This window comes from Mytilus californianus, unplaced genomic scaffold, assembly GCF_021869535.1.
Source record: "Mytilus californianus isolate M0D057914Y unplaced genomic scaffold, xbMytCali1.0.p SCAF_7, whole genome shotgun sequence".
NCBI lineage: Eukaryota > Metazoa > Mollusca > Bivalvia > Mytilida > Mytilidae > Mytilus > Mytilus californianus.
Genome location: NW_026262723.1, coordinates 82,135,498 through 82,160,102, shown reverse-complemented (window position 1 = coordinate 82,160,102; position 24,605 = coordinate 82,135,498). Strand labels below are relative to the sequence as shown.

Below are 24,605 nucleotides of genomic sequence, written 5' to 3'. Positions count from 1 at the left end.
AAAATGAACATGTGTTGAAGGCCGTACTGTTGCCTTTATTTGACCTATAATTGTTTACTTTTTACACATTGTGACTTGGATGGAGAGTTGTCTTATTGGCACTCATACCACATCTTCTTATTTATATATATTTATGATAATGCACAGGATGAACTGAATAATTAATGTGTTATTCAAAACTTTGGGCATGAATAAAACTTACAAAACTTCCATTTATCAAAGGTTATCGATACTAACATACCATAGTAACGTTTACCCATATCACACAAAACAGTTGAACTGGATCTTCGCAGATGCAAAAGAAAATGTATAACATTTCTAGAGTAGTAACAATTTTCAAAAAGACATATTTTAGCTTGTCATGGATTTTTTAAAAAGATTAAAAGATGACCAAATTGCCTTATTCTAGCAACTTTAATATTATTTGTAGATTTATGAATACTTGGTTTTTTAATCAACATTTCGCAAATGTAGCTAAAAACTAACACATTTTATTAACATTTACATATATTGGGTTTTTAATAAACCATTTAACTCAGAAAAACAGACCTCCCTTCTTTTCTTGACATAGGAGAGGAGGAAATCAATGCCATCGAACTGGACATGAGAATACGTTTAGCTGAACTTCAAAGAATGTACAAAGAAAAACAGAAACAGTTGTCCAAATTGCAACCGAAAAAAGAAAAAGAAAAAGAATCCCCACAAAAAGAGCACAAAGAAAAAGAGTGTGGGTGAGTTGACACAGTTTGCCTTACAAAGACTCTCGACAAAATAATTTCTCATATATATAATGATAGAACCAATATGTAGACTTGGACTAGTAAACCATATCTTAAACCATAAAAAACGAAGAACAAGAATTTTATTAAGGGAAAATTTAAGTGAAATTAGTTAAATATTTTAATATTGTATGACACTAGAAACTTGACACTTTCATGGAACATAATTGGCTGTGTTGACCCTATTTCATAAAGTATTTGAGTATATAAAAGCAATTGCGCAACATTTCCTTCAAAATGTCTATATATCTGTACGAGATTGAGAAATATGAAATTAAAATTCTTTAGAAAAAGCGAATGGTAAGATCCCTTAATGTCACCTACATCTATTCAGGAATTGATTCCCAGATTGTCTGATTTGAACCAACCGATATATTTACTGAGACGCACTTCAAAGAATCAACGATACCAACGATACCATACATAGAATTCGACAAAAGACGCTGAGTTCTAGAATTTGACAAGTTTTGATCATAAATAACATAATTAGGGCATTTATATTTTCGCTGGTGAATGACTTGCAATGTTTTTAGCTGCCAATCGGAGGTTGTGAACCGTTATAAATCTCTAGTTTATTGATGGAAAATATATATTGTTCTCTCCCTAAAGACATCCTTCGAAGTTACAAGCTCTTTTTCAAAAATAGTCAATCTCGCCTTGGCACTGAACCAAAACTATGTTTTTTCTTCGGAAAATGCTTGTACCAAGTAATATGACAGTGGTTTTCCATTCGTTCCGTTAGTTGATATAGTCTAACGTTGATTTTGTCAGGTTTTATGGACTTCAAACTGTATGAATTTACCTTGGAGTTCGGTATTTTTGTTAATACTTGTTTGGTAAATTTTGTTACTGTCCAATCTAGTTTTGTTAAATTGCACCAGTACAGCATCTTTTATTTAAATATATTTTATGCATTTAGCTCTCGGAAACCGGAAATGAGTGCAATCAAACTGGTTTTTTTTATGTCGGCTATTTTCTCGGTTTTGGTTTCGTTTCGGGTATCCTCTGAACAATGGGCTGATTAGCGCTTGATTTATGTCATAAGGTTGAGCTTCAGTGCTAGTGGTATGCGTTAAATTCGATTTTTTCGCTGTTATCTCTTGGACATGCCTTCACTTACTCAGATATATGACAAACGACGTTTAGTTCGACGTTTGAATAACCATTTTTACCTACTATGTCTGTTTGTTTTGTTCACACATTGTTGTCAATATCATGGAATTTTATGCGACTGTCATACAAGTGAGAGGTTTAGCTAGCTATAATCCACCATTTTCTACATAAGGAAATGCCTGTACCAAGTCAGGAATATGACAGTTGTTTTCCATTCGTTTGATGTGTTTGAGCTTCTGATTTTGCCATTTGATAAGGGACTTTCTGATTTGAATTTTCCTTGGAGTTCGGTATTTTTGTTATTTTACGTTTTTCATGTGGTTCATTGATTACACATTCTTTAATTTTGTAAATTGTTATTTTGTTCCTTATTGCTGTAATAGTTGAAAGGATTGATAAATGTAAAAACGATTATGTAATTATGTATTTATTTTAAAAACTTTGTGCATTACCTTTTCAGAGAAGCTAAGAGAGGACCAGGTCGGCCAAAGAAAAAGCAGGTTTCTTCACCAGGATCAGACACCAGGTAAATATTCTGATTAAAAGACTTACTAGTAGTTTTGTACAAATAGCATTATAATGCCTTATAAAAATTAGAAAAATAAAAACAAAACACACTGTTAAATCATTTTTCGAACTTTTGTGTTGGTTTTTGAATGTTGTTCTTTGTACTTTTTAAATTTTTTTCATGTCAATGTTGTTTCTAAAACAACCATCTTGCCTATCCTTTGTCCTGAAAAAAACATGTTTCAAGTTCAAAGTTCACATTCGGTCAAGATTACCAAACCTCTTCACGAATGCCTTATCGCCTGATATATCTTATCAATGATTTTAGTGGTGTTACATGTAAAGCAGGATCTGCTTACTATTCGTTAAAAACAAATTAAACCATAGGTATAACATGATCTCATTAAAGTTTAAATATACTATATATATTTTATTGTTAGTGAGAAAAAACCGTCACCAAAAACAAAAGATGGATCTGTTAAAAAGAAGAAACCAGCAGAAGAATTGGTGGATAGAGTTTTCAGAAAAACTGGTGGTGGATTTGGTGTAAGTTTTTACGTAACATTCAATGGGGAGTAATTCAATTTGAAAAGGGAGTATATGTCATCAGATAACATTTCATCGGCCAAAAAAATCAAATTACATGCAAAAGTCGTCCACAATAGGCAAGTGTCAATACAGTATCTAAAAATAAATTTAGATAAATACTATTTGATTGACAAATAGATATGACTGTGTAAAATCAGATCAAATTAATAAACTGTTGATTGATATTTATCTGGTACCTGTTGTGTGATTTTTCTTATGATAAATGCATACACTAATTTTTATACATATTTGCGTGCAGTGCTTTATTTTAAAACAAATTCATTTACAAATAATTATGTCTAAACAATATTTCAATCAATCGAACATCTAGTTCTTTCTTTTAGAATTTGATATATTTTTTTAAATATATTCAATTCAATTAGTCAAAAAGAAAAACAGCAAAATTAAGTTTCCTTCAAATAAGTTTCTTTTCTTAGTCATTCTATAAGTAGGTGAGACAAGGTCGTTATACAAGAAACTGCATCAGTTATATGTGTCAGACTTCAAAACTTTGAATTAATCCAAAATATATGTGAAAATAGATTATAACATAAATTTTGTAAAATCGAAAACGAAGGGAACATGCGAAAAGCATGGTATCTCTTTTCTTGTTGCCTATCACTTACATTTACGATTGAGGTTGGTAACACTTATGTAGCAGATATTTATATGTATTTTACAAAGAATTGGAAAGATTAATGTTATATTTTCACACTATTTCAGATGCCATTAAGTAAAAAGTTAAAGGCAAACGCAATGGCAGCTCTTTTCAAAACACAATCAGGATTCACGGTAAAGAGAAAAGGAAGTACTTCAAGTCTTATGTCAGCAGGTAAATAGTGTTCACCTATTTTAGTATACCTTTCCTATATAGTTGTTTTGATATGTAACACTGTAAAGCAACTTGTATTTTGCAAGCGAATTGTTTTAGCGAGTATAAATACGCGTGTATAAATTGGTTAACAATATTCCTTTTTCCACTTGTTTCTTTAACTTTGAAAATCCGATGTCTGAAACGGTTATTATAGAAGAGGACGAGGATAGACTCAAAAGATACATGTTTTCATAGTCTTGGATATTTAGATACCAGAAAAGTCTCGTGACCTTTTTATTTACCGAGCATTTTCTATTTCACTTTTTGACTGATTTTGGATTCGCATGCGGGATTTCACAGGCACTTGTCTCTAAAATCGCTACCTCTATTCCTATTATATAAAGGTTTAGAGGTAAAAAAAATAATCAAAAACAAGTTCTTATGAAATGTATGCATATCAGGAGAAATAGATTTACGAGATTTGAACAATTGTAATTTACCTTTTATATTAATGGATGATGCTATAAGTTTATTTTCGGCCTTTGTAGTCTCTATTTGCTGCCAACTCAAAAAGGGATACTTTCTAATTCGTGTATTATTGTCATTTAGGTGCATGCATAATAAAAATTCTAGTCAGCACTGAAAGAATTGGACATACTATTTATTAGTTTCCCTGATATTTCCGCGATATTTATATATAATTTCCTGAATCTCGCAACATACCTATCATTGCATATCAAAACACACTGGTTCCCGGAAGTTTGGTAGTACAAAAACAGATACTTCTGATCTGACTAACTGGGCAAATATGTCCTCCTATGATAATTTCATATATTAGTTTTTTGTTAATAAGAAACTTTCAACAAGGGTTCTACAGTGATCCATGCCCTTAAGTTTTCGTTTGATATCAAAATTACCCAGATATTCTACGTATTGACAAAGTTACAGCTATGCGTAGGAACCATTTTGTTTAAAATGTGTACTACTTTCCTAAATGTTCTTTCCAACCGGGCCCGAATTAATGATTCTTTACCCTTAACACATCAGTGCATGTCGTAATTACTATACACGATATGAATTCAGTTCATAGCATTTCATTACAAAGTTATTTTAGAAGCCTTTTCTTGACATTATTATTATAATTTATGCTTGTTGTTATGTATTATTTGGATTAAAATGTTTACATATGTATACCATCGAAGAGACACGGGCATTTGTATTTCATGGGAAAATATACAAATTTGAATCATATTATGAATCTTTGCAACAAAAATCAGAGAATACAATGAATATTACTTGTACATTAGATAGTATTCGTATTTTAACATTGCCATATAAGCGGGAGGTTTGGCTAGCCATTAAACGAGGTTCAACCCACCATTTGTTCTTAAAATGTCCTGTACCAAGTCAGGAATATGGCAGTTGTTATCAAATAGTCCGTTTCTATGTATGTTGGCGTTTGTTTTTGTAGCAGTTCAGTGTTTCTGTTGTTCCGTTGTCTTCCTCTTATAGTTGATGTGTTTCCCTCGGTTTTGGTTTGTGACCCGGATTTGTTTCAGTTAAATCGATTTATGACTATTGAACAGCGGTATACTACTGTTGCCTTTATCTATAATGATGAATTTTACGTGTAAATGTATTGACAGATGTTACACAAAAAAAACTATTTAAAAAATATATTTATATAACAAATGATAGTTAAAAGTAGTGACAAATATTGAATTATGAACATAAAAATGCATTTTTTTTCATATGAATATACTTTTAAAATAGAGATTTGCTGAATTATGTGAATTAAATGAGGAAATTTCAGAATATTTGAATAAAACGGCCAGTTTTATCTTATCAATATGTTACTATAATCTTATTTATCTTTAGAGTGAATACATTCCTCATATTGGTTTAACAAATTCCTTGCATTATTCTTTTAGGAAAAAGCTTTTCTTCAGAAAAAAATTTAAAGAGCAAGAAGCATCTACATAAAGGATCTTCAGATGGCAAAGGTAATTAATCTTAACTTCAATCCTTAGCGACAAATATACGTTGCACTTTAATATCTTGATAAAATCTCATTTATATAATCTCCTATTCCCTGATATCAATTTAAATCAACCTTTGTTTTATATTTGCAGTCTCCATTTTAAACCCCAGACAAAAGACTGAAACAGAGGATAGGAAACGCATTTATAAAACGAAGAAAATAAAAGAAGGTAATGATAAACATCTCCTTATTTTTATAAGATTATCATATCACATCTCTTTTTTATAAAGATTGTTATTCCACGCCTTCCTGTTTTTAAAGACTTCATTCTTAAACCTTTTTACTCTTTCTTAGATTAATTAGAGAGATCTTAACAACAATAAATGAAGATGAACTTTATAATATTTTATGATAAATTAAATGATCTAATAATCGTCCATACTAGAATCACTAATTCTGGCGTCACTTGTGTCAATTGCCTGGTTGATTTTTATAATATCTAAAATCACCATTTGACAGAAAATAAAGATGGTATGTTGAAAAAATGGAAGAAAGAAGATTCTCTAAAGGAAAAGAATCGGGATGTTGAAATAGAAAAGAATCGAGAGGCTCAAAAAGAAAAGAATCGTGATGTTCAGAAAGATAAGAATCGAGATGGTCAAAAAGAAAAAAATCGAGATGTTCATAAAGAAAAGAATCGAGACGTCCATAAGGAAAGCAATCGGGAGGTTCATAAAGAAAGGAATAAAGAAAAAGGTAAATTATGCAAAGAAAATCGCACAATCCTCCTGAGAAATTATTAACGAATACTCCTAAAATACCATGTTATTACTGTTCTTGTAGTTTTCGATAAAAGGAAACATATTCAGAAATATTATATTCATATTTGCAGCGCACGTTTGGATCAGGTCAAATAATATTTAATCAAGCGATAATGTCATGTCGTTTTATTACGTGACATCATCGATATAAATAGTCAGACTGAAGACGTTTTTTTGCCATGGCGTTGTCCGTTTGTCTTCGACTTATGAGTTTTATATTCCTTTCTTTGGTATCTTCCGCCTCTTCTTCAGTAATGAAAACAGAACCAGTTTCATTTTTTTTCTGTAACAATATATGTATTGCTTACGGAGTTTTAGAAATGCTTCTTCCGATAATAAGTCCCTTTCATGCAGACTTATTTTGAAGACTTTTTTTCTTTCTTATAGCTTTCTCTATACAAGTAAACAATAAAAAAATGTAGCAAGAGAATTTTCGGAAGTCGGTAAAATAAAAGTACAATATTACATTCATAATTATATCTGGAAGACTCGGATGTTTTCGTGAAATTTTCCTCTGTTGCCGGAATACTGTTTTTAATAGTCTAATCAATATTTCGGTTGTCTGACTACAGAACATATTTTAACAGAAGTTATAACTTTGTAAACTAAAGATAGGGTTTGATTTTGTTGTAGATAAGGAGTCTCTCCAATCTGGACTTGGACTTTTAGCAAAATATGCTTCAAATGCTTTGAAGCAACATATGTCATCAAAAAAGATCAAACGAAAACGACAAGGTTCGTGTTCAGAAGAGACAACAGATACTGTAGTCACCGCACCAAATAGTGATGGAGAGTCGGCTATTACTAATGAGACTAACGAAAATATCGCTTCCACTAGTATAGCAACTACCCCTCAAATAGAAGGTAGTTACTAACAAGCTGCATTATATTTTATCCATGCACAGAGTATTATCTCTAAATTAATTGAATTTTGCTTTAGAAAAAAAAGAACCAAATTATTTTGTAGTGATCATTCCACAAGTCAATAGCATGTATAAAAGAAAGTTATTCACAATAACTTAATTGCATGAGTTATTATATTTAATTACTATTAACGTTAAAATCATAATGTTACAAAATATAGATATCATGTAGACACTGTAACCATCCATATAAAATTGTTTGCATGATGAGTTTAGAGATTTGTTCTCTTATAATATCATTGACCCCCTGGTGTCTGTCTAGTACATTAAAAGCTAGTTATTGTTTGAAATTTAAAAAAAAAATCTTATCACCATTTTGAAAATTTTTGGCACACCACTTTTATGACATCATTTTACTAATGTTTTTAAAATAACGTAAATACATAATTCTTTGCGATAGATGTTTCTGTTCTACAAATATAACCATATTTTTTATTATATGTTTTCTTTTTCGTTTGATAAATATCATTCTTGCTAAAAAATATTTTTGATATATTATATGATATTGAGATTTGATGGTGGAAACAGTTCTTTTTTAAATTAATACATACAATAACGATGTAGACTTGATACCGCTTGAACATTCAATATTTTTATTCTAACAACACGATGTTAAAAATCTTTGGATAGTTTTAATACAATGACAATAAAGTACAGAGATGCATTGGGTTTTTTTAAACTACAGAAACATTTATTTTACATAGAGATCTAGATTTGTAGTCGATAATGATTTAATTGAAATTCTACTAGACAGACATCTGCTATAGAACAGGTTCATGTCTTGAATTTGTCAGTAAATGGACATCATCAATTATAGGCTTTATTATGTTAACTAAGAGATTATGTATGATACTCCGATTTCAGTAATGACAAAAACAATTTTGAAAGTGGATATTATATATATAGTTCATTTATTACAAAATATAAAACGAAATAGGTGAGCTTGATTCGGTCGTACTATGCAGTAAAACACGTAGTTTTATAATAATCATATTAATCATAAAAACCTGGCTTGATCTAGATTGTGATCAATACCTTTTTAAAGAGGGGGTATTAATAATAATGAATAAAAATAATTCTATTGACAAAAATTGTAAGCATTCTAAGGAATTTCGTGTTGAGGTTGTTAACAAAAACAACTTCAAAACTTTACCATTTTTATACAGACACAGAAAGGAAAGATGTTAAATCGGAACCAGGCAGCACTGAGATCAAAAAGAGAAAACCGGGTCGACCACGCAAGGGAACACCTACAAGAACAACAGGTGTCACAGGTAAAAACATAAGGCAACAGCAGTTTATCGATGTTCAAATCTCAATAATTAATCAAGAAGATACAAATCAAGAAAACAAACACTAAGGGAATCACATTAACTCCAGAAGAAACGAAACCGTATTCATCGACGCGATAAGCGTCACCTGCTGGGCAGGAATCGCCCGCAATGCGAATCCACACTCAGTGAATATGTCACAATCGGTAATAGGACATACTCGTTAAAATTACATTTGACCACTATTCTGTTATCTGAAGATCAAAGACCGCGAAAACATGTCGCTGTTGAGTTGAGACACAGACATATCGTATCGGTCAACCAATTTAGTATGGTGACTGTAAAACTTCTGTAGTGTCGTTCTTCCTTATAACTCTGATAGAGCAAGTTTCGTTTGGAAGCACAGTGATGGAGATATGCTTTTTCAAATGAAACTAACAGAAATATTGCTTCCACTAGTATAGCACTTTTCCCTTACATAGAAGGTACTAATAAGCGGCATTATGTTTTATTATACTTCATGTCAAAATGCCAGATTTTGACTAGTTAATACGAGGGAGATAATTTACTCTATCCCATGGCAAACACTCTATTACCATTCACGGAGACGCTTGATCAAGTGTGCGATTTATTAAATACGGACGACGGACGGATATACAAGACGTCATAGTTTATTACTTTGAATTTGAAGTTTATAAGACAGTAATAACAGAACATTCAGTATGATAAATTAAATAACACATATCTGAAAGGGTGATAGAGCAGATTATTACCCCTCGAAAAGACATTGTCAACCTTGGCTTCGCATCAGTTGACAATGTTTTTTTCGGGGTAACAATCTGCTCTATCACCCCTTCAGCTGTGTATAAAACTATTATTTAAATTGTATCCATAAACGGAGTAAACTCCAAATATTGATTTTAATTTTCTTTTTAAACAACCATTTGTTTTGAAGTGATCATTTCACAAAACAAAGATTCAGATATCTTACCGTATTTTTACACGCCCGTTTACGGGACGTATTATGGTACACCGTTGTCCGTCCGTCGTCAATATGTCGGACAATAACTCAAAAACGCTTTAACCAATTTGCATGAAACTTTGGTGAATTGTTTATATCTATTGACGTGAACTCCCTTTCGATGATTTTTATAAATTTAGGATTTTACGTTTCCGAGTTATGGGGTTTTATTCATTAAAAAGGGTGATTTTCCAGTTTTCGGACAATAACTCAAAAATGCTTTGAACAGTTTTCATGAAACTTTGGTGAATTTTCTATGTCTATTGATGTGTGCTCCCTTTCGATTTTTATAAATTTTAGATTTTACGTTTCCGAGTTGTTGGGTTTTATTCATTAAAAAAGGGGGATTTTCCAGTTTTCGGATAATTACTCAAAAATGCTTTGAGCAGTTTTGATGAAACTTTGGTGACTGGTTTATATCTATTGAAAAAGCGACGGGCGTATCATGCGCTCATGGCGCAGCTGTTTGTTAATAAATTTTATGCAAGATACCAGGATTGAATTTGTGAACGCCAGACGCGCGTTTCGTCTACAAAAGAATCATCAGTGACGCTCGAATCAGTAAAAGGTAAAAGGGTCAAATAAGTAGGAAGTTGAAGAGCATTGAGGACACAAAAGTCCAAAAGGTTTTGCCAAATACAGCTAAGGTATTATATTCCTAAGGTAGAAAATCCTTAGTATTTCAAAAAATCTAAAGTTTTGTAAACAGTTAATTTATAATTATGACCATATCAATGATAATTCACGTCAACAAAGAAGTGCTGACAACTGGGCTGGTGATACCCTCTGGGAGGAAAGTTAATGGCATATGCACCAAGAGTTAATAAGAACCATGATAAAATTGCATCAATATCCGAAAAAATGTTAAAACAAAATAATAGGAGAAATTTTTTGATAACGTTTGATTTTGTCAGTTTTTATGGATTTCCCCTATTTGAATTTGTCGTAGGGTTCGGTATTTTTGTTATCCTTTTTTTTTATATTATATCATGAAATAAAATAAATGCTTTTTTTTATCATTCGTATGTCTTTATGCCTTTTCAGAAACACTTGTAGCTAAAACCTCAAAAACGTTCCAGCTATTTCAGTATCAAAGCTTTCAAGATCTAGCCAAAAAGAACAAAGATGAAACCCAAAGTAGACCAAAGGTAATACTACTTCTTTCAGAGTTTACTACAAGAAGTATTAATCAAAGATGCATTTCCAATAGAAAGGAGAAATTATGACAAGGCTACCCTTATCTCATTAAATTTGTAGTCTAAAATATAGGCAAAAGTAGTTTACCGATGTTGAAATCTCATCATCGATTAAGAAGACAAATTATGGTAACACAATAATTGAGGGAATTGCATGTACTACAAAAGGAGCAAGAACGATTGCGTGGATATGGTTAGCCTCTCCTGCTAGGCATTCATCACCGCCCTGCGAATCCACACTCAATCAAAAATATCACAATCGGAATTAGAACACAATCTGTAAAGTTACAGGTTAGACGACTATTCTACATTCTTAACTTAAGATCTAAGATCTAAGACTGTCGATAGGGAGTTGAGACACAGATATATCGTATCAGTCAACCAATTCGCGTAACGTATAAATTGATATAGGTAAACGTTAAAAGATATGCAGAGGGTATGATACTGTTTCTGGGTCTGTTTCTATGTATGTTGGCGTTTGTTTTTATAGCAGTTCATTGTTTCTGTTGTTCCGTTGTTTTCCTCTTATAGTTGATGTGTTTTCCTCGGTTTTGGTTTGTGACCCGGATTTGTATTCGCTTAATCGATTTATGACTATTGAACAGCGGTATACTACTGTTGCCTTTATTTACTACTGAGAACGGGAAATTGGCAACCATTCTTAAAAGTAATTCAGTCTATCAAAAATCATGTTTCAGGTTTTCATAAGACACTATTCTGTAATATATATAAGAATTTAAGATGATGAATTGTTTCTACTATTTTGGTGTACGGTCTTGAAACTTCTTGAATTACGGCAAAACTGTTATAATGGTTCAAAATAACTTTATTTTGAGATCTTGCAATTATTTGAAAAATGTTTGCTAATATTATTATTTTTTCAAAGGTGGAACCTGAATCGCCTATGAAGCCATTGTTCTTGGACGAGGAATGGTTGTTAAGACGAAGTGAAAGAATATTTCTAAGCGATCCTAGTCCTCAGCCTAGTCCAAATTATACCCAGTCATCAAAGCAATCTGTTTCAAAACCTCAAACAAAAGCTGAACCAAAATCAAAAAGTGATCAAGCTAAATTACAGAAAGCCAAGAATATGAAAGAACTAACTCAGAAAGTGAAAAGAAAGTACAAAAAATCAATGGAAAAACGAACAAGTATGAAAGCCCTGGAAAAGAAGAAGGTATTATATTTTTAGAAATGGTTACATTTAGATACTAGTATCCAGCCAGTTTTCTGAATTGTTATCATATTATTTATACAAATATTTTCATTGCAAAATTACTTTAGACAAAAATAACTGATTGATCAGGAACATGTTTTGTTATCAATGATATAAGATGTCTTAGCATATTATTCATAAACTGTTAACGGGGATATAACATATTTTTTTCTGAATGCAAAAACATTTCTGATGGGGGTTAAATTCACGCATCGAATGATAAGTTCACCGTTCACATCAATTGTGTATCTTTCTATGAACTATTTGCGGGGGAGATATTGTCTCGCATTTTACTTGATCGCGAAATAAGCGAAAATTTCCACGTTGATAGTACTCTGTACCAAATCTGTCAATGCGCTTTAAACAGTATATTTTTCACACTGTTATTTCCTCAATTTTACTAGGAACAAAGACGTGAATTAAAAAAGAACAGACTCAAAAGTGCGGAGGTGAAATCTCCAACCATTGTACATGAAAATGACGATAGCGAAAGTGAAGGAGATGATATCCCACTTAGTCGTCTTAAAGATATGCCTTCAACTCCAGGTACGAAATTAAGGCAGTTGTATCAAATTTCTAGTCATTGGTTCAAATACTTCATATATATTAACTGATAACACTTGATAATATATTGGAAGCAGTAAGTTAATATCGTTGTCTTGGCCTGTGAATTGCTAATTACAACAATCCCCAACATATGTATTGCAAGTTTATGCTTTTCGGTACATTTATAACCTACTATTTTCGTATGAAAATTCTAAATAATAAGGTGGAAAATAAAAAAAAATAATTTCTATGTTTGCCATATGATAGTGTTTACAGAATTCATACATTTCAATTTTAGACAGTTTTGTTCAGGCTCTTACTTTCAATACATCAACTCAATACGGAAAAAATTAATCACATGTGTATAACTGCTATTTAATACTGGAAAAAAGGTTTAGTTGAGAGTGATGATTTCTTAGCCTGAAAGGTTTTTCATTCACAAAAAATATATTGTTCCATAAAAAAATTAAACAATCACAATGTCTGTGAACGAAATCTCAATTCTTCATCTCACAATATGATGAGAAATATCTGCATTATTCAATTATTAAGCCATATTTCCTGGTTACTTTTCATTTACCTATTTACAGTGGTAATTTCAGTCTTAATATGTATGAATGAGAAATTACGTTGTCATGTTTTCAAACTTGATCAAACTTGTTTATGAAATTTATTTTATCAGTTTTCTCATCTTTACGGTAATCAGATGGATATTATTTCTTTTTAAAATAATAAAATAAATATGTTGACTTTGCAGCACCAAGAACCTGTGTACTTACCGAAAACGATCTCGAAGATGGATTAAATGTTTTAGTATTCAAAGATAGTTTGTTTTATGAAGGAACTGTTCAACCTATTCATCCGCCTGATATTTATGGTGTACTTATAAAAAATGAAAGAGGAAATCGCCCTCATATTTATTCAAGAGAAGAGATTCTGAAAGAAGTTGTAAGTATAATTGCTTGTGGAAATTTAGACGAAGTAAATATATAGTATCGTTTCTACAAAGAAATTTCTCCTATTTATAACATTATTTACATTTTTTTCTGAACCATTTCGTTTCAAATACTTTATTCCAAGGTATGTTAAATATCGTTTAAAACGCTTCATTTAATACACATTAGATAACCTTATATTAGAACATTTACTGGAACAAAGCTTTATACTTGAAAATGACCAACACACCAATGTCAGTAGGAATGTTTTCTTCTTTTACCCTATATCTGCATTATTCTTACCAACGTTCACACATAAAATCTATCTTGATTCAAATATATAGCAGTGTGAAATAATCTTACGTTTTCTATCCTATGTAGTCCACATTTTTGTTTTACAGTCCTCTGTCTTCCTTTGAAAAATTTAATTTTCAAATGTGTGGCTTACAGCGTTTCGTCATTTACAAGCTTTACTCAAAATTTGATATACCAATTCTATCGTATGTTTCAATGCACATAAAAACTGAACTATTTGGGATGAGTTGTTAAACTGTATTGTAGGTATTGGATCTACAACCCAATTCCATTCAGCTGCGAGAAGGTACACGTATTTGTGCTTACTGGAGTCAGCAATTTAACTGTTTGTACCCTGGAACTGTTTCCAAAGGTAAATTCCTCAGACACGGTTGTTTATATAATTTGATTTTTACGGAATTTTGTCAATAAGCTATGCTGTGCTAAATTTGATTTAAGCATTAACTACATAGTGTGCTGATTTGAAAAAAAGTGCTTAGCAGGAGCCGCTTTTCCTATCGACGCACCCGGTCTCGCTCCTTTTGGAGTTCATGCGATTGTTTGCCACCTTGATTTGGCTATTCCTGGTCGATTTACGAGATTTTAGGTTGCAGTCTTGTAATTGAATGCTCCATAGTCTTACATGCAAAACAGCTGATCTTTGAAAATAAAAAAATAAAAAATGCTACATAGAAAAAAAATTTCATGCTCATATCATGTATGTACTAATGTGAAATTGTGATTTAATCGAAAAAAAAATGGGTCATGCCACGAAGAATAAAAAGTTACGTAACCCTGAAGTCAAAACAATTTTTTTCTACTTTCTGTTTGCTGTTTACTAGGCCGCACCACTTCCAGTAAACATGATATCCCCAAAAAGATGCAAGATTTTTTTTAAATCTACATATATGTTTCAATTCAGCATAAACTTTTAATCAAACAAAACAAATTTAGTCCAGAAAAAAATTCTGAAAAATATGGACTATTTTTATTTACCTCCATGTTTTGACATGCACCGGAAACTGGAGTTGTAATACAAGACTGGTACCTATTTTAACATTGGTTTACTACTGTCGCCTTAATCGACGTAGTGGTTGTAAGATCCATCAAAGATACCAGACCTATAATTTTGTACGACAGATGCGCGTTTCGTCTACATAAGACTCATTAGTGATGCTCGAATCAAAACATTCATTCTCTTACTAAGGAATACAATATACAGCGTTTTGCTAAGTAATGCAGTCTTTGACCAAACAAATTGTAACGAATGTTCTCAAGACAATTTTTTTGCACGATATATTGAAGCTTGATTGTATGCAGTATAGCTTGCGTTTATTGATCTCTAAATGCATTTTGGTTTTATTCAGTATTGTCTCACTGGTGTATACCCAACGTATTAACCATTTAATCAAATACAGATAAAAAAAAAACTCACAGTACTCTACTCTCTCGCTTTTGTAAACGTTTACCGAAGAAAGAAAAATTTGGAAAGTCTACTGTGAATAATAAATATGAGAATGTGTTATACCAGGATACGTTTATTCCGTTGACACACCAAGTTTATGCGATTCCCCAAGTTTGTGTTTGTTACCGTAATCGATTTATGAGATTTGGTCATCGGTAACCTACTGTTGCTTTAATTTACAACTACTATACCAAAAAAAAATGTATGTAAAATTTGCTAGGATCAAATCAAAGTACTTAGTACATAATATTTATGGTTTTTTTCTGTAGGCAGTCCCAATTCTAGTCCAGATATACGATTCATCAATGTTGAATTTGACGATGGTGATTCTGGTAAAATTCCAATTGATCACATAAGATTGCTACAGGCAGACTTTCCACTTGTATGTAAGTATGAAATTTACATTAACAGATTTTTAAAAATATTTTTACAGATTTGTATCTATACATATGGGAATCATATTTTTGATTTTTGAAATTAGTTCTTTCTGCTTTAGAAAATGAAACAATCACTTTATTTGTTTCGTACGTCCGAAGATTACTTCGGCAGATTATTATCAGTCCCCTACCGACGAAGTCGAAGGGGACTTTAGGTTTGCACTCTGTCCGTCTGTCTGTCTGTCTGTCTGTCTGTCTGTCCGGCAAATCAGTTTTCCACACTTTTTTTTTGTGCTTGAAGAAATAGATTTGATATTTGGTATATATTTTTATCATGACAAGTTACAGATTAAGTTCGAATTTTGTTCTGGTCTGATGATTTTGTTCAAAGTTATGGTCCTTGGACTTAGAAAATTCACTCAAATAATCAGTTTTCCACACTTTTTTTCGTCATGCTTGAAGATATTGACTTTATATTTGATATATAGTTTACATCATGACAAGTTATAGATCAAGTTAGTATTTTGTTCCAAACTATGAATTTTTAACCGGTAGGGGACTATGTATTGCCATGCAATACTCTCAGAATGCTTGTTTTTTCGTATTTTTGTTTGTGTGTTAGTTTGATACAAAATTCATCTGAAACCAATTGTATTACAGCATATGATCCAAATCCTCTGTTGCTTATTGGAAAACGACGACGACATACAACGTCAGATATATCAGAACATAGAAAATCTGAAAATCCTTCTGTTTCCGATTCTCATATAAAAGTCAAACGTGGCCCAGGACGACCTCCAAAAATAAAACCGGACCATTTTTCGGAAATTCCTTCAGAAGACGAACAAGATATTGATGTTTGTGGCTTTGATGACAGTGATAGTGACACTGACAAAGACGATACCGACAGTGTGTTCAGTTTACATTCTTCGCAACAGCATAATAAACATCATGGTTCTAAAAGGAAGCATAAATCTGACAATGATAAAGATGAAAAAGTTAAAAAGAAAAAAGTTCGTTCGGAAGATAGGAAGAAAGAACGAAATGTTTTTGAGGATCAAGGTAATTTTTTGAAGTGTAATCATTCAGACATACCTCATTTGTCATTTATTCATCATTATCATTTTGGAAATCATCATGAGGGAAAATCCATATTGGCTCAAAGTCTGATGTTTACTCAGTTTAAAAGCATTGGAAATGGTGACATAGCAAGGACTGAATCATTGTTCCAGAAGCCATCGTTTAATGTAGAGACTAAAAGCAGAGCGGCGGCAGGTACTAATTACATTATACATGTTGTACTGCCTTCATCATGCTTCTACATACAATGGCTGTGCTTTTATCTTATATTTCCAATCGATGTTGTCGCTACTGAGATTGACTTTGTGGTAATATATTAAGTGCTGAAATATCCTGCACTATAATGTTATTAAAATACCTGAGTAAAGTAGCATGTAGGTTCGTCTATGTGTCATTATTCTTTATCACTGCAAAGTTTTAATTAAAAAGAAAAGATATAAAGACACGAAAGTCACGTTATAAATTAAAATTATAATTGCACAAATAGCTAGGTGTGTTTCATCTAATTGATTTCTTAGTTACTCACTTGCGTTTCGGGCGCTAAGATAACCTCATGCACTCCGATTATCTCCAATATTCAAATTAGGGCCATAAATGGTACTACTGTATAGAGTGTGACATTTAATCCTGGAAAAAATAATCAACATGGACTGTAATGTATGTGTATAAATTAAATATCCAAATCATTGTGTTTATCTGAAGAAAAATATTATGGAGTTGAAATAGTATAAATAAGAGGTGGAAGATACAAAAAGGATAGTCAAACTCATAAGTCGAAAACGAACTGACAATGTCATGGCAAAAAGCGATACACAACCGAAAGAGTCACAACAGTCTAAGCTGTTTTAAAACTGAATATATGTGTACCAAAACTAATATCAGTCCTTTCAGAAGTAACAACCAAGTGCCCTTGGAGGCTACTGATACGTGTAAGATAAACAGTACTGGACAAAGTTACCATTGAATAAGTTTTGTTGACAAACGTTTTGATCATGTTACTTTTAAATTTGTTGATAATCAAACTTTTTTCATAGCTTTTATACCACCACGACAGCTATGGCGATGGCATGGTAAAAGCACAAAAAGGCCTGGAATGAAAGGAAAAGCAAAGAAAGAATTTTACAGAGAGATTGTCCGTGGAAAAGAGGAAATAAAAGTAAATATTCTGATTACCTTGCATAATGTACATTTGTATATACATGTTTAAAGTAATGTAATGTTCTTGTATCGTCTGTAATACGGGCAACAATTAAGTGTAGAATATGGGTGGTTTTTATTTAGTTACTTAAAATGTTTGAAGTATTGCATTACTTGTCTTAAATCTGTAAAAAATACGTCCTTTTATTATTTTTTTGTTGTCATAGTGTTTTTCGTCTTTCTACTTGTAGTTATTAGTTGTCCCCTTTATATCGTACTTTTAAATCACAAATCCTCACAACTTAAGTGATTATATTTCAGGTTGGAGATTGTGCAGTTTTCTTATCTACCGGACGACCTCACTTACCATATATTGGTCGTATTGATAGTATGTGGGAATCGTGGGGAGGTCAAATGGTTGTCAAGGTCAAATGGTTTTATCATCCCGAGGAAACACGTGGTGGTAAAAAACTACAGGACATGAAGGTTTGCTATTTCAACTGTTTTATATGTTGACTGTGGTTGAATGCTTTGGTAGAAGTATCATTTTTATAGAAAAAAAAATTTATCATGTTAATAAAAAAAAAATTCTCAATAAATGACAATTTAAATTATGAGATATTTCCTGTAAAATCTTTTATCATGTTAATAGAATTCTTTTTTCTCAATAAATGACAATTGAAATTATTAGATATTTCCTGTAAAATCTTTCCTAAGAATGTGCTCATACCATGTCTTCGAATAATTATTACTGCGCCTGAAATTTTGTAATTGGTTTTAAGAACCGTTTTTATACGACCGCAAAAAAATTGCGTTCGTATATTGCTATCACGTCGTCGTCGTCGTCGTCGTCCGAAGACATTCGGTTTCCGGACAATAACTTTAGTTTAAGTGTATCGATCTCTATGGAATTTAGCCAAAAGGTTCAATACCACAAAAGGAAGTTTGGGATTGTTTTTGGGGGTGATGGTCCCAACCGTTTAGGAATTAGGGGCCAAAAAGGAGCTCAAAACAAGCATTTTTCTAGTTTCAAGACAATAACTTGTGTATAAGTATTTTGATTGCTCTGAAATTGTACCACAAGGTTCAATACCACAAGTAGAAGGTTGGGATACATGTTGGGGGTAATTGCCAAAACAGTTCAGGAATAAGGGGCCAAAACAAGCATTTTTGTAGTTTTCAGACAATAACTTGTGTTTAAGTGTATGGATGTCTCTTTCATTGTACCACATTTTACAAAAAGTAAATTTCTTCAAATATTATCTTTTGGAGGGGGGGGCGGTAAAAGAAATTTTGGGGGGGGTCAGTTTTTTTCCTCAAGATTTAAGAAATTATCAATTTTCCCCCCAAAAAAATGGGGGTCACAATTTATTTTGCTAATTCTTTGTATATAATCTGAAAACAGGTTTACTAAGTATTGCACAACAGCAAGAAATCTTCAATTGAATATAAATTCAAATCATATAACCAATTTCAAGTTCTTGAACTACATTTATTCTGTGTCAGAAACCTATAATGTGTCAAATATTTAATTACAATCCAAATTCAGACCTGTATTAAGCTTGAATATTGTGTCCATTTTTGCCCCAACTGTTCAGGGTTGGACTTCTGCGGTCGTATCCAGCTGCGCTCGGCGAAGCACATTTATTTTTAACATAGAAGCATATCCGTTGACTAAAAAAATTGAAGCAGCTGAATTTTTCCAGTTTTAAACAATGATATATGTTTAACTGGTTCGATGTTACTATTATGTTGATGACAACTGTTATGTTGGGAAATGTTATTGCTTCATAAAAATTCTTATCAAGCAATAAAGGAAAAATTAATGTGCCAACATTTTAGCAGCTTTTAGTTTTATAAACAGTGGTTATATATCTTTATTACAGAGAGCTCTATTCCAGTCCCCACATTTCGATGAAAATGACGTTCAGACAATTTCACATAAATGTGAAGTCATCTCTTACACAGAATATAGACGAGGAAAATGTGATAAATTAGAGAGTTGTGATGTGTATTACTTGGCGGGAACATATGAACCTACCATCGGATTACTCAAATTTGAACAAGATGTCATGTGACTTCGTCATGTCTGGGTCAAGTGACTTCCTTGAATAGTTGTGATATAATTATATGTACATGAATGTGTTCATTGAAGGTTGAGAATTACAGAAATCCTTACATTGCATTCATAGTTTCTTAGAAACTTGTCTGCATGGAGGTTTGAGCTGTGATAAGTTTTGTGTTCGGAGCATGTTTGCAAAGTCCCGAAATGTTGTTAAGACTTGTTTTTTAAAAACATTGTTGAATTATTGTTACACTATTGTACGTTGTTCGATTACAAATATTTTTGTTGATTTTGTAATATTTTATTGAAATAAGTGCTATGTTTAAAACATACAGTGCTAAGAACTTTCTCACATTTGAACTTCGCATTTAATAATGATACGGTGCTTTCATGAATACTTTTATCTTTGTCTCTGGTCTATATTTCTTAAATAAGAGAATATAAGTTCTTTTTATCTTATATCTTACAAAGCAGCATAATGTTTATATGTGTAAAATTTTCTATAACTTGCTTTTTAGACTGTTTATGTGCAATAGGCCGTTTCAGAATCTAAAGGACTATGTGTAATTTTATTGTTTATACCCCAAAATGAAAATAACGTCACGTCATTGGTTGAATTTCAATTGATTAGGACGTTTTTAACCAATCACGACACTTTGGTGTACACTTTTGAAAATATTACCCAGAACGCATTAGATTCTGAAACGGCGAATAGATACGCTGTATAGTTCAAAATGTATATGTATGCAGAAACAAGGATGTGTTCATATTCTCCCAAGCAGGCAACAGTGATTAGAATCACATTGAGTCAAACGGTTGATAGACGCTGAAACATTGTATATCTTTGGTATATGTCAATGAGATAGCAACCCAACGACACAAATAACCAAAGATAACTGAGATCAACATACAGTCTTGAAAGAATGTAAATTATTTGACAGATCTTCTAATACACAGTATTCATATGTATTGATTTATATTGATAAAAAACGTAGCCAAAAACAATATATTTGAAAACATCACACTCTAGCATGCCGTTGACATAGCACACATCATAAAATTCATACTTATATCTGATAGCTGACTGTTATAAGACACTAGACAGCTTAGACTGTCAAATTATATTATCTTAACAAACCTTGGATTCGGTGCTTTATTATTCCGTTTGAAATATATCCTTCCCCTCGCCTCCGTGTGAAAATAACTCGGAATAAATTTGGTATAACATTTTCGGTAAAATTATATTAATTTTATTATATCTATTTATTATTATATTGTTTATCTGATCTGAACACATCCTATGTTTTTGTTAAAAAGTCTTTCATAACTTTTGTGTTAGAAAGGTTGTGATGATGTGTATGAGAGATGTTATGAATCGGCGAGAGAAAAAGTGCGATAAAATAGTTGATGAATGAACAATAGTTGAAATCCAAGTAAAAGTATCATGGAGAATAACTGTGAGAACCTGCGTGCATGCAAGTCATAAATCTGAGCTTAAGAAAAAATCTGAACATGCATTTTGTCAATAAACATGTCTCTAGTAAAGTAGTTATTATTAAGGCATACCTTTGTCCCTTCCCACAAAATATCTATGTCATTACCAAATACGATATCATCATTTCTTTTACTTGTGATCAACACGAAGGTGCCACTGTTTAAGCAGACAAAAACTTTCCCTTTCGAAGTACCAGTTTCTATTCCCATGATGCTCGCAACCTAGTGTTCAGTATACATTTAATTTTTTTGACCTTCGTCGACTTTGGAAATCCCCCTTTGGTATCTTTTTTTTATGATGTTGGTGTATATTTTGAATTATTGAGGTACACACGCTGCAGATGTTCTGAAATATAAACTTATACCGACCTTTATCTTTTTTTTATTGTGGCTTTCTTATTCCTTCTAAATGTTCATTATGGGTATACGATTTCATTACTTCCTTTTGAATATTGTTTATCTATTTTGGTCTTTACGGGTATAATATTTCAGTGTTCCCTTAAAATATTTTGGCCTAATTTTATTTATCATTATTTACTTAATGGTGTCTATGAAAACAATACACCTTTCCACTCTCCTATCAATCATCAGTAAATTGACCAATCACATGTGGTAAATTTACCACATGTATAAACATTTGATATCAGCACGTGTTGTCGGCCATAACCTTGGTCAAACATTCTTATCTAAAACAGTTAATTTGATCTAACATTTCTTTAAATTTTCACAATTAATTCGTCCAGAATTTTGTTTTTGTGAAAGCAATCAATGTTAGAGGGTAGAGGAAGGCCAAGTTGATAACTTGAAACAAAAAACGAACAGTTATTAATAAATCAATTAAAAAGGAATATGATGGCAGTGCTTATAGTTTTTAAAATATTGTTTGCATGTTATTTTGAAAAAAATATATTCTGAAACACGAGATTTGAATTGGTGTACAAATTGAGTTGAAATTGATATTTTTTTTTCAATTTAAAAGTTTATACCATAAAACATGCAAGTTAGTTTGTAAAATTTCTGGAAATTACATTATATATAGTAAAGATTCAGCAACAAAAAAAAATACACCTTTCCCTATTCAATTACAAAGAATTATCTATAACTTATTCAAATGTTAAAATATTTGTACTTGGTAGCAGTTTAAATTGAAAACTTCAGGAAATATTATCTTTTGGATGGACAAACTTACAACATAGTATTTCCATTATCCAGTATAAAATTTGTACAAGAACTATTCCATGTTCTTTGGCAATCAAATTATTTTAGAGGTAGTGTAAGTTTTCCAACCTTAAAATCAATCTGGAAGAAAAAACATACAACCTCATTGGAATGAGATGGAAATTAAAATTACTGATCAGAAAGTCTGTATGGAATGAAATGATGTAGTGAATTAGATATTTGTATTCTTTTTGTGTACAAAATATATAAAAATGAAAGTATTTATGTTTGTACTCACCTTATCGCTAGCATTTCGTTAAAAGACAGAGGGGGAACTCAAATAATAATAAAAAAAGTTTGTTTCAATAAATGCTTCATAAAAAGTTACATAATGTTCAATTTTGATATGACTTTGTTCTACTGTGGGAATATTTGCTGATTGTACGTGACCTTTTTTCAAATTGTATGTATGAACAAGGAATTGTATATTTAAATATACAATTCCTTGGTATAAATCACAAAATTAGAAAAGAAGTGAGAACTATTGGATACATTTTATTTTCTTAATTTGAAAAAAAGGGTAAGTACAATGTCCAAAGATTCCTGGACAAGGACAAGAGTTGTATATAAAGTTAAAACAAAGACGAAATAAAATGACCAAATATTCCTGTATGCAAATAATCAATTTTCTTATGTTCTTTATATTTTACTTAGTGATAGGAATTTTAATTATCATTAAGTTATTTATGGATATAAAAACAGAAAACCTGTTAAATGTTATTTCATAAACAATCAATAGGTACTGGAGCAATGATGCTTGTTTTACAAGTTGACCCATGCTGTGTTTGTCTACACAGTAAACACACTTATCAGCTTCATTAGACATGCTTAATTAAACCTGTAATTTATCATATTAATTATGTAATGTAATATTCTATATCTTGTTGTTAAACTACATTTTGGGGGGAATATTCAGTATAAATGGACATAATTTCTTCAAAATGTCATAAATTTATCTTTCAACCCTTCGGGAGTATTTATCTCATCACACTTTAACACAAAAACAAACATATGAACAAAATATTGCTCTTATTTATATTTGTTATGCGGTACACGATTGCAAAATCAATTATATTGCAATGCAATAGGAACGCAGACAAAAATCTGATGTATACGATTGACAAATAAATAGCAATCGGGAACCTATATATGTGTCGTACCGATATCCGGTAATAGTTGTGGAATCTGGCAAAATTGCATGTGTTATGTATTTTACCTTTGTCATATATAGCACTGCAACAGTTATTATGCTTACTTGTGATGTTAAACTCGGACCATACCAGTAAGCCAGTCTTAAAACCAGATTTGATGAACTGAAAACGGCTAGTGAAACCATATAATACGCCATCTCAATACTCCCCTGTTATGATTGTGTAATCATCTTTTTGTCAACTTCCTCCTATTTTGCCATTTTTCTGTTTTGGAATATTATAGTGCCCTTTCACAGTGGCTGTAAATGATGTTTTTATATCAATCCCAATGTCGAATTTTATTATTTTTAATAAAGTGATTGGCCGGTACCTTGCGTAGATCAAGTTAAAACTAACTTCTTGTCCTCTTTTATACTTATTCTCAGTTTCTCCAATTTCTTAATTGATAATGGTCCAATTCACGGATGGATAATTTGAATTTATGAAGATAAGTCTTTTGCTGAAATTAAAACTCGCGTTGTTTAAGGTGTTAACATTAAAAAAGTATCTGTCATGTCAAAGAGCTAGTTACTGAATTAAGGCGACAGTAGATTCACGATGTTGAAATCTTTGA

At 31.6% G+C, this 24,605-nt stretch overlaps 1 protein-coding gene across 3 annotated transcripts in view; it reads left to right on the top strand.

Annotated features, from left to right (window-relative positions):
• The window catches only part of LOC127710267 (uncharacterized), a 69,358-nt gene extending 47,684 nt beyond the window's left edge, over positions 1 to 21,674 (top strand). The window contains exons 14-32 of one of the 3 annotated variants that reach the window (XM_052216042.1): positions 572 to 731; positions 2,353 to 2,418; positions 2,840 to 2,945; positions 3,711 to 3,819; positions 5,733 to 5,804; positions 5,934 to 6,011; positions 6,302 to 6,538; positions 7,237 to 7,467; positions 8,693 to 8,800; positions 10,863 to 10,966; positions 11,901 to 12,191; positions 12,635 to 12,776; positions 13,534 to 13,724; positions 14,273 to 14,378; positions 15,740 to 15,856; positions 16,508 to 16,909; positions 17,962 to 18,083; positions 18,386 to 18,550; positions 19,951 to 21,674. In XM_052216042.1, the coding sequence (XP_052072002.1) occupies positions 572 to 731; positions 2,353 to 2,418; positions 2,840 to 2,945; positions 3,711 to 3,819; positions 5,733 to 5,804; positions 5,934 to 6,011; positions 6,302 to 6,538; positions 7,237 to 7,467; positions 8,693 to 8,800; positions 10,863 to 10,966; positions 11,901 to 12,191; positions 12,635 to 12,776; positions 13,534 to 13,724; positions 14,273 to 14,378; positions 15,740 to 15,856; positions 16,508 to 16,909; positions 17,962 to 18,083; positions 18,386 to 18,550; positions 19,951 to 20,142 (2,999 nt within the window). In that variant the 3' untranslated portion in view covers positions 20,143 to 21,674. Of the gene's footprint in view, positions 1 to 547; positions 732 to 2,352; positions 2,419 to 2,839; positions 2,946 to 3,710; positions 3,820 to 5,732; positions 5,805 to 5,933; positions 6,012 to 6,301; positions 6,539 to 7,236; positions 7,468 to 8,692; positions 8,801 to 10,862; positions 10,967 to 11,900; positions 12,192 to 12,634; positions 12,777 to 13,533; positions 13,725 to 14,272; positions 14,379 to 15,739; positions 15,857 to 16,507; positions 16,910 to 17,961; positions 18,084 to 18,385; positions 18,551 to 19,950 lie in introns of all 3 variants that reach the window. The other 2 variants (XM_052216043.1, XM_052216041.1) reach the window with 2 other exon arrangements.
• The last annotated feature ends 2,931 nt before the right edge of the window (positions 21,675 to 24,605 follow it).